The following is a 10,720-nucleotide window of genomic DNA, read 5'->3' as shown; positions in this document are numbered from 1 at the left end:
CTTTCCCTGCCTCTTCCTCATCATTTAGGCCTCAATTCAAATGTCAGCCCCTGACCACGCTCCCCACTGTCCTTGATCACGGAGCTCTACTTGAAATGATCTTATTTGTTCCGGTGGGTATGGCCTTTCTGTCCCCTCCCTGTCCCACTAAAATTGTGACTTTATGAGGGCGGGACTCCTATGTGTCTTGCCACAGAAACCCCAGTGTCCACAACAGCGCACACGGTGGGGGAAGGCCTGCGATACACAGTCACTGACCAGTGCACGTCACACAAGCCACCGAATGTTTCTGGGCTGTTTCCTCAACTGCCAAGTGGGGGCTGTGAGACCTACCTGTAAAGGTTTGGGGGTACACGGTAAGGCCTAAGTAAACGGCACCTCTTAGTATTTCTGCTCTTACTACCTGGTGAGGGAGCGGTCGCTCTCTGATAAATGCCTCCTCCTTTTCTCCCGTGGCCTGTTGTCTCTCCCACCCAATCAGCTACCATTCCTGAACGACACTCTGGATCAGGCCCTGTCCCAGCTGGCACGTGTCACATGACACACCCCAGGGACGCAGGGCTCAGCCAAGCACCCCAAGGCTCGGAGGTCAGGCGACTTACTCCAGAACGAGGACTCGGCCCGGATCTGGCTCCAGGGCCAGGGTCCCTGCCCTCCCTTCTGGGCCCGCTGCTGCCTGATTTAGTGGCGGCCTCCCCTGCAGAGGGAACAGGCAGGACTTCCGGGGGGTCCAGCCAAGCCCTTTCCTGACTCTCTCTGTCGGGCTGGACTCAAGAGCAGAAACCCTAACGTGTGCCCAGCTCTGTGCCAGGCGCCTGCACGGACACCCTCTCCATGAGTCCTCACCCACCCATTTCACAGATGAGGGAACAGAGGCTCACAGAGCGGCGGCAGCTGGCCCCAGCTCGTCTGCAATGGCCCAGACCTGGGCGGGCCCGGGCTGTGTGTGGGGAGCGGCCCTCTTACCCGGTAGGCCGCCTTGAGGCCCCCGTTATCGGCGATGTTCTCCCCGAGGGTGTGCCGGCCGTTCACCGGCTCCCCGTTCACGCTGTAGTTGCCGTACTGCTGCACCATGCACTCGGTCTGCCGCTTGAAAGCCTCCACGGACGAGTTCTTCCACCAGGGCCGGAGGTTCCCGTCCTTGTCATACTCGCGTCCTGCAGGGGCGGAGGGAAGCGCCAGGTCAAGGTGAGGCGGCGGACTGGGACCTGTTGCTGCTGCTGCACCTCTCCTCCCATCTGCCACCCGCGCTGGGGAGATGTGCGGCTGAGCCTACAGAGCCGGGCGAATGAACCAATCCAGGTGGGGGCAGGGGATGGAGGAAGGTGATCCAGGCAAAGGACCAGCATGTCCAAAGTGTCAGTGGACTCGCTGTCAGGGCTGCTGAGGGCCTCTGACCCTGAGCCACAGCCTCCGAGGCCCTGCCTCCTCCTTCTTGGCCTTGGGGTCCCCCAGGCAAGAGGCAACGAGGAGGATTCTGAATGTTAGTTGGTGAGGAGGGAAACCTCAACGCCTTTGGCTGTGGTCAGACCAGAGAAGTCTCTGGAACAGTGGACAAGTGTGCGCTCCCACTCACTACCCACCCCCGAGGACTGGACACCTTCCAGGAGCAGGTGCTCCACGGTGCGCCTGACACAGTCCTCACAGTCACCATCATGCCCATTTTACAGACAAGGAAACAGAGGCCCGGAGAAACGACGGGACTCGCTACAGTTCATGCCATCGGCAGGACGATCTGAAGCCAGATCCTCTGTCTCACAGCTGGGTAAGACCCGCAGAAGTGAAGGAAGCAAAAGCAGAACCAGTAGGGCCAGGAAGCTGACGGGAACCCCAAGCAACTCATACCTTGATCATCAAAAGCATGAGTCAGCTCGTGGCCCACGACGACACCGATGCCGCCAAAATTTAAGGCCCTGGAGGGGAGGACACGAAGGTGAGAGTAATGCCGGGGGGGCGGGGGGTCCCTGCTTCCCAGGCCTGGAGACACAGCAGAGGCCCACAGTGCTCTGCGGGGACATGGCCCCAGCCTGAGCCTGACGCCAGTCAGAAGCTGGGTGCGTCGGGTGTGGCCAGCCTGTGCCCACTGGGCGCCAAGCACTGGGCGCCAAGCACTGGGCTAGATGCTCCACAGAATTGCACTGTCCTCTTCGGTCATCGCCAAAGAGTTAGGCGTGAGTAACCGACTCTAGAGATGAGCTAACCAAGGCCTGGAATGGTGGGAGCATTTGCCCAAGGGCCACCTGGTCGGCAAAGCGAAGCCCGAGGGACCTTTCTGAGATAGCACCCTCAGCTGCCCAGCCCCGGCTGTGACGGCCCTAAAACACCGTTAGAGGCACGTCCCCCCGAGTTCCCGCTGTGCAGGGGCTTCCAGAACCAGGAGACCCTGGAGGGAGGCCCAGGGAGTGGGTATGTTCTCTCTGAAACTTCTCTGAATGTCCCAAGCTCCCTGGTGAGTGGGGCAAAGGGCGCTCAGTGAGACCGGTTTGACTGTGTGGTCAGCTGTGGGCCACGGGGCTGGGCTGGAGCACCGTCCGTACATGGGTGAAGAGCGGGTGTAGAACGGGGCCTGCAGGATTCCGGCCGGAAACACAATCTCGTTCTTGGTGGGCGAGTAGTAAGCATTCACCATGGGAGGGGTCATGCTCCACCTGCAAGCAACATGCACATGGAAAGTCAGGACAGCCTGGGGGAGGGCACGGGGGCAGGGGAGGGGGCCACCCACCTGGAGGATATCAAGAGCCGTGAAAATGTGGATTCCCTTGACCCCAGGCCCAAGCACGCACAAGTACAGGGGCATCCATAGCAACACTGGTTTTGAGAAGGAAACCAGAAAACACCTAAATGTCTATAAATAAGGGATTGGCTAAATCTAACATCACACCACACAATGCAACACCGAGGCTCTTACAAAGAACATGAGCCTGGCCAGTGTGGCTCAGTGGTTGAGCATTACCTATGAACCAGAAGGTCACAGTTCCATTCCTGGTCAGGGCGCATGCCTGGGTTGCAGGCTTGAACCCCAGTGTGGGATGTGCAGGAGGTAGCCGATCAGTGAGTCTCTCATCATTGAAGTTTCTATCTCCCTTTCCCTCTCCCTTCCTCTCTAAAGTTAACAAAAAATATATTTTTAAAAAAGAACATCTTCCCTAGATAGTTTGGCTCAGTGGATAGAGCATCGGCCTGTGGACTGAAGGGTCCCAGGTTCGGTTCCGGTCAAGGGCATGTACCTTGGTTGTGGGCACATCCCCGGTGGGAGGTGTGCGGGAGGCAGCTGATTGATTTTTCTCTCTCACAGATGTTTCTGACTCTCTATCCCTCTCCCTTCCTCTCTGTAAAAAATCAATAAAAAAAGAAAAAAAAGAGAACATCTTTAGTGATGTAGCCACATCATTAATTTAATTAAAGCCAGACCCTTGAGTACCAGACCTTCAATGCTATGTGACCACATCTGTACCCGAGAGGACAACTGACAAACTGACATTTCAGACGTGGGTACGTGGCAGACGTTTTCTTGAAACTGAATAAAATGAGCTTGTCACCTCGAGGAAAATAATGGACACCATTTGACGCCAACAATAAACATTCAAGGTTAAAATATAACTAGACGTTTCAAGCAAAAATTAAAATCCTAGAAAGCTTGTCTCAGTCAGCTTCCGGACCCTTCAGGGCTTTTCTCGGCAGCTCGGTGGTGTTACTATCAGATGTGGTTTTTTTGGATATTGTGTCATCAAAATGTCACCATTTGGAAGATATATGAAACCCTGCGAGTGAGTTTTCCAAACGACCCATGTGTGATGTTAAGAATCACGGGTGGGTAAAAGATGGATCAAAGTGCCAGACAGACGGATGGCTTTTAGCATAATGAAGTCTGGAAAGTTCATGGAGATAGTTTCTGATTCCACAGGGCAATTAGCCTTTAAGAAATTAGCACTTCATGAATCCTGGTTTAACATCAATAAAGACTGCCCTCGTATGGGGAAAGACTATTAAAATACCCCCTTTCCAACTACGTATCTGTGTGAGACTAGATTTGCTTTATATAGTTCAAAAAACAATGCACTGCAATAGGCTGAACATAATATAGAGTTAGATTGTATGTAATAAAGAAACAGATATGACAATCCAGATGTCTATGATTAAGCCAGAGACATTAAGAAATCTGAAAAAGTAAAACAATACCTCTTTTTTCCTCCTTACTTATAAAAGATTTCCCCCCCATAAAATGTGCATAAAAATTGATGTAACTTTTATAAAAAAGCTCTCTGGGTCCAATGGTTTTGTAAGAGTGTAGAAGGGACCCTTGACGGTATCTGGTACTGAAACATTCGGCCCCTGGATGATGTTTCTGGTGTGGAAGGGAGGGGACCATGAGGAGCAGAGCGAGACAGGAAGGACATTCTCTCTAAGGGCCTAGGCGGTCGGTCACTCTTTCTCTCCAGGTGAGCCCCACGGAGGTGTGTTCAGGGGCACCCCATGAAAGGAGACGGAGAACCTGAAAACATCATATTTGTATTCAAATAAACATGAATACATAAGTGGGGTAGGAAATGACACTTCAGTGAAAAATTGTAGCCTAATTATAACAGACCAGATAAATTCAGGACCTTGTGGCAGTGCCTGTGCCGTATTCTGGAGAGAAAAGACTGCCTTCTTGTGCATTTTAGAGGTGCCCTGGTTGTAGAAGGGAAACTTAGAAGAGACAGATGCCCAAAGCCCTGCTGTCCACGAGGGGGCACCAGAGGCACAGCGAGGCTGCTTTGGCCTCCTGGTAAGTTTACTCTGCAGAATGTGGTAGGCACCGCGGGAGATTAGTCTGCGAACTAGTACTGCGCTGACTGCATCTGAGTTTTCTGAGGAGACTATTAAAACAACAACAGATACCGGGTCTCACTCCAGGTGACGGTGGTTTAAGAATGTCTGGGGGACAGGCCAGAAAGCTGTCTTTTATTTTATCCTTTTACTTTTTAATGTTTTAAGAGAGAAATAGAAGAGAGAGAAGAAGCAGGTGTCAATATGAGAGACACATTAATTGGTTCACTCCCGCATGCACCCTAACCAGGGCCAGGGATTGAACCTGCAACTGAGGTATGTGTCCTTGACCGGGAATCGAACCTGCAATCCTTTGGTCCAGGGGCCAATGCTCTAACCGGCCAGGGCAGAAAGCTGTCTTTAAAAAAAAACTCCCCAGAGACTCCTGATGTGCAGTAAGGTTTGGGACCCACAGCTGTGGGGGGCCTATCTGGAACCTTCCCCAGCCTCTGGGGAACTGCCCTGGGATCCACCGCTCCTGCTGGTGGGGAATTGGAGGAAACTAGCTAGCCTTAGCGGAGGGCCTCCTCATGCGACCCCCCAGAGGTCCTCACACTCGGTGGTCACACCAGCTCCGAGTGCAGAAGTGGTGCTGGGATGTGATGCCAGGGCTGCTCCACTCAAGGCCGGGCTACTCGGCCAACAGCCTGGCGCCGGGGGCACACAGACCGGCTGAGCCCAGCTCCTGCCTCGGAACACTCCTTCATCCTTGGGCTCCTCATCCGGAAAGTGGATGAGGGCCCTTAGGACAGTTATATCGGCACCTGGTCCACAAGGTGAGCTCAGCCCCGAGCACCCCAGGGGCCGGGAGCCGGGAGCCAGCACCTCCCCCGAGGCCCGGACTCACTGGTCTCTGTTGGGAGCTTTCCTGAGCTGGTCGGCAGTGACCCTCCAGGAGAAGTTGGAAAAGCGCATGGCGTTCTCGAAGTAGAGGTCCGGGACTGCTGTGTACTGGACGAAAGCAAAGCCACAGGATCAGAGAGGCCAGGCCGAGGCGCTCGGACCCTGGAGCCCAGACCTCTTCTGAAACCGAGGGAACAGAGCCCGCGAGGTTAAGGGGTTGGTCTGCAGGACCGAGGCCAGAACAGGCCTCCCTCGGCCCTCCCCCTGCTGGGGCCTGGCTCCCTCTCCCCACCAGGACACAGAGAGCTTGCCCAGGGCCCCTGACACCAGCAGACACCCCGCGGCGTCGCAGGCCCTGCAGCAGGGCGCTGTCCGGCAGAGCAGGCTGCGCTGACGGGCACGTCTGTGTCCGTGCTTTTCCTGTTAGACACCGGCCACATGAGGCCGCCGAGCGTTTCAGATGTGGCTAGGGTGGCTTTTAAAGTTAATCTAAACTTTTTTCCCTTCTAAATTTAATTTACTTTTAAGTAATGAGGCTTTGATGAATTAGCCATCTATGGCTGGTGGCCACCAAACCGGACAGCAGAAATCTGATCAATCAGGCTAGATCCAGCTCGGAAGCCGCAGTGACAGGCATTGCTGGGCACCTTTCTCCCCCTCGGCCCGGCCTTCCTGCTCCTTCCAGGCTGGGGCTCTCCCTCAGATCCCTCCGGCTTTCTAGCTTTACAACGAGGATCTAGGGAAACGCTGGGCCCTGCGCAGGCCCCCGTCCTCCTGTCCAGAGCCCCCGTCTCCTGTCCGGACACGCTGGAGCACCTTAAGTTACTCTCAGGGAAAAAGGCTGCAAAAGGCACCTCGCATTCTCAGAGACGAGCTCAACACCCTTGGGGTTAAATATGACCGTGATGAGTCGTTATTATAATTGCAAAAGTGCCTGAGTTTACGAATTTCAATCACAACAATGTTTCTGATTCTCTATCCCTCTCCCTTCCTCTCTGTACAAAAAATCAATAAAATATATTTTTAAAAAAATTGACCTTTCAGGGCAGAAGCACAATGCGTTGAAAGGAGCGATTTGTAAAAGTTCTAACTACCAGGGACAGGCCAGCTACCTCTGTTGCCTAAATGAAGCTTCAGCATGCCTTCGGGATGTATGCTTCCTTTTTCCTGTTAGCATTTCAAGGGCCAAACCAGGGGTCAGGTTTCTCTGGGAAGGTGGGCAGGATCCCGGGACAGGAGGTAACTGGAGTAGGGAAGGAGGAGGCAGTACGAGGGGTTCACGCTGTACTCCTCTGATGTTTTAGGGCGTGTGCCAATGCTCTCTGCACCTTCTAGGGTGGTGGTTGGCAAACCGCGGCTCGGTAAACCGCAGCTCGTGAGCCACATGCGGCTCTTTGGCCCCTTCCACAAAATACCGACTTCTGTGCATGGGCCACTGTTTCAATCGCACTGTATGTGCGCGCCTGCACGTGGTATTTTGTGAAAGAGCCGCACTCAAAGGGCCAAAGAGCCGCGGTTTGCTGACCACGGTTCTAGGGTGTTTCCTCCCACTGTCAGCGGTGCACGTGGCACTGTTCTGGCATTGACTGCGGGGCACTGGCTGCTGGTGGCTCCAGGGAAGGGGGCCTCGGGCTGCCCCAAGAGACCAAGGAGCAGCTTCCTCGTGCCTGGTGCATCCCCAAAGCCCACAGCTCACCATCTCAAGATGTCTTCACAGTCCCGGTGCCTCCAGCGCCCCATCCGGACCCAGCCTGCCTCTCCCCTTCCCCAAATGGGGGCCCCGGGGGCAGCTGGGAATGCAAGGGGGCAGGCAGGAACCACTCACATCGTTGAACACTTTGTCGAGCTCCTTGGGGTCCATGATGAAGTTGGGGTAGCCTATCATGTTGTAGATGGCGTCCGCCTGGACGGGGAAGACACAGAGAATAGATAGTGAGTGCCCAGCTACGCTCCGTGGGGGCCGGGCTCAGGGTCTGGGCCAAGGGGACACAGGGCCAGGCGCCTCCCACCCCAGGGCTTCCTCGTCTCTTTCTGGAAAGACTCCTCCCCTGTCTAAATTCTACTGATCTCTTAGGTATCGCTTAAATGTCACTTCTTAAGGAAAGCTTTCCCTGGTCCTCACCCACCAACCACCTCAGGCCCTTCACTCTCCATTAGACACACGGCATTTCCCTCACGGCTCCCTCGCACACTCAGCATGTCATTTCCACGCGGTCGTGAACGCCATCGCGTGCTCAGGCTCTCCCTCCATCCCGCCGGACTGTCCACCCGCGGGCGGGGCAGCGTCTGGATGCGGTCTCTCCTTCCCCCACCCCCGTCAAGCTGCTGGCAGCCTCGCCTTCTCCTTGGCTGATTTCCGCGTGTCTTCATCCATCCACTTGAGGCTGCTCAGGCTCTCCTCGAACGCCTTCTTGATCTCCAAGATGATCTCGCTGGCCTGCGGAGACAGAGCTGGACCTGAAGGGCGGGCCGTGGATGGGTCCCCCACGAGGGGGGATGACGGCAGGCAAAGCCGAAAATCTGGTCCTGGCTCAAAGCCTCAGGCTCTCCAGTGCTGGGCTAAGGGGGGGGGAGTTTTAGGAATGTTCTGCCCAGGCTGGAGAGGAACGGGCATTCTCAAGGGCAGTGTCACAGGCAGACCAGGCAGCGGAAGGGTCCGGACCAGGGGAAGGCGGAGTTTGCAGCAGGAAGAGCAGAGGGGCTGATGGCTGGTAGAACTGGACTCAGGTTCTGCACCAGACAGGCCACTTCATAGGGTTGAGTTTCCGCTGGCTAACCTTTGACTGCAGGTAACATCCATGTATTTAATATTAGTAATAGAAACGATATAGCAGCTACCTTTTATGGAACCCTTACTTTGTGCCAGCTGCTCTTACATGTGGCATCTCATTAATTGCCCCCTGTGGGATGCACACGTTACAGGGGAGGTGAGAACATGGTCCCAAGCCCCCCGCCCAGGAACTGGTAAATCCAGGGTCGGATTTGGTGCCTTCACGTGCTTAGCCACGATGCTCCTCTGCCCGCCCAGAACACACCTGTCACCCTCGGAGTAAGGAAAACGTCAACCCTCGGCCTAGAGCTGCTCCCCCAGCCTCAGGTCACTGGTCCTTCAGACCCTTGGGAGTGGAGAGGGCGGGACCGGGTGAGGGTTAAACGAGGTAACACAGCTAAGCGGCCTGCACTCAAGAGCAGTAACGCTCATGAAGGACTCTCATGATTCAGGGCTTTAGGCAAGGAGGCCTCGGAGTTAAGGCTGGAGCCCTGGGGAGGAAGGTCCAGACCAGACCAGAGTGTGGCTGCCAAGCTCATGAGCGGCCATCGCTGGCGTGAAGCCACAGCCTGCGCCCGAGGGGAGGCACTTACTATGTTCTTGCTGTCCTCGGCGAAGGTCTCTTTCACAAACATGGGGCCCAGGGCGAAGCCCAAGTTGTTCTCTGTGTCACTCACGCACAGCTTCCAGCGAGGAAGGCAGGTCTGGAAACAGAGGGAGGGGTTACTGGGGCCCGGCCTCCCTCCCAACCCCCGATCGTCTGGGAGGCAGCACCAGCTGGGGCCCCTGCTTCCTTCCAGAACTCCAGGGAGACATTTTCAGATCTCGTAGGAGTTCTTTTAGACACTAAACTAAGAGGCCACAGAAGAGCCCTCATCACAGCCATCTACTCTTTCCTGAATGCGGGCTCCGTGCACAGCACCTCGCAGGTGGTATTCCGTGTGGCCATCGGAATGACCTGGGCGGCAGGGGCGGGCCCTGGCCAGGTGAGGAAACAGACTCAGCACAGAGGAGTCTCTGGTCGAGGGTCCCAGTGACCAGAACTCGGCCACGCCTGACCCCACACCCCACGCTCCCCCCTGCCCTACCTCCTGGGGGAGGACAGGAATCCTGGTGACAAAGAACCTTGGGAAGTTACCTTGTCAACCCTGAGTAGCAGGAGGACCTTCCCTGGAGGCCAGGATCCAGCCCCATTTAGAGCCCCCAGAGAAAGAACTGTCACGGCGACACTGCCAGGCTCTGAAGCGTCCCCTCGTCCTGGCCTCACCCTCAGGCCCAGTGGCCTGCAGGACGCCTCTCATGGAGCGCGGCTTGGGGAGAGCATGGCTCGGGAAGAAAGCACCGCGGCTAGTTTTGGCCCCTCCCGCCCCCCTGCCCAGCAGCCCTCTGGGGACAGTCTGTATGACCTAAGTGGGGGCCCCGCTCCCATAAATCCGTCAGCTGCAGAGGAAGCCAAGTCCTCCCAACCCTGGACAACAGGTGGCAAAACCCACCCATGTCAGGGCAGCCTGCTTCATAACAGCCCTCAACTGAAAACCACCCAAACTCCCACCCGCAGGCGGAGGGAAAACAAAACGTGGTGTTTTTATACAACAGCACACGACCTGGCAACAAGGACCAACTCCTGACACACACAGCACAGAGGCACTTCACAGACACGCTGAGCAGAAGCCCGACACACAGGGCACCGCGTGTATGATTCCGCTTCACCCTTCTACACCCACCTGGGGTACGGGGTGGGGGCTACTGTGAAGGGGCACAGAGAACTGCTGGGTAAATGGGGCGGTGGTTACATGGGTGATTTCATTTGTCAAAACTCACTGAACGGTGTATTTCATACATTTCACTGCATGTAAGTAATACCTTCATTAAAAATAAATATTTCTTTCAGGCCAGAAGTGAGGAAGGAAGGCAAAGGCACTCTAACCTTCTCTAAGTTTAGTCGCCCAAGTTCTTTTACACTTTCCCACCCAGGTGTCTACCTGGACATCTTCCCTCTCCCCCATCCCCACCCAGGCTTCCCTGGGGGTAAGGCCTCCTGCGTGCTCAGGGACACCTGGGCAGGCCTCTTCAGTGGCCCTCTTTATTCTCTGCCTCTGTCCACCTCCCTCATGAGTTCCATGCCCCTGGAGGGTACCGTGGTCATGCCAACCCCCAACGTAAGGCCTGGCGCACAGTAGGTACTCAACCCGGGTTTGGGGGTGCATAGTAACAGGCTCACCTTCTTGGTTCCATATATGATCTCCATTAACTTCTCGTCGGCATCCTGAAAGCGCTGATCAAGGAAGCCAGTTGTCT

The 10,720-nt window shown here is 55.5% G+C and overlaps 1 protein-coding gene across 1 annotated transcript in view; it reads right to left on the bottom strand.

Annotated features, from left to right (window-relative positions):
- Positions 1–10,720, bottom strand: part of ECE1 (endothelin converting enzyme 1) — a 42,034-nt gene that overhangs the window by 2,219 nt on the left and 29,095 nt on the right. The window contains exons 9-16 of the mRNA XM_006777663.2: positions 10,644–10,718; positions 9,016–9,126; positions 7,991–8,089; positions 7,478–7,555; positions 5,657–5,760; positions 2,538–2,648; positions 1,846–1,913; positions 967–1,157 (exon numbers count right to left, since the gene is read on the bottom strand). Coding sequence (XP_006777726.1) covers positions 967–1,157; positions 1,846–1,913; positions 2,538–2,648; positions 5,657–5,760; positions 7,478–7,555; positions 7,991–8,089; positions 9,016–9,126; positions 10,644–10,718 — 837 coding nt within the window. The remainder of the gene's footprint in view (positions 1–966; positions 1,158–1,845; positions 1,914–2,537; positions 2,649–5,656; positions 5,761–7,477; positions 7,556–7,990; positions 8,090–9,015; positions 9,127–10,643; positions 10,719–10,720) is intronic.

This window comes from Myotis davidii, unplaced genomic scaffold, assembly GCF_000327345.1.
Source record: "Myotis davidii unplaced genomic scaffold, ASM32734v1 scaffold149, whole genome shotgun sequence".
In the NCBI taxonomy this organism is placed as follows: Eukaryota; Metazoa; Chordata; class Mammalia; order Chiroptera; family Vespertilionidae; genus Myotis; species Myotis davidii.
This window is presented reverse-complemented; position numbering and strand designations above follow the sequence as displayed.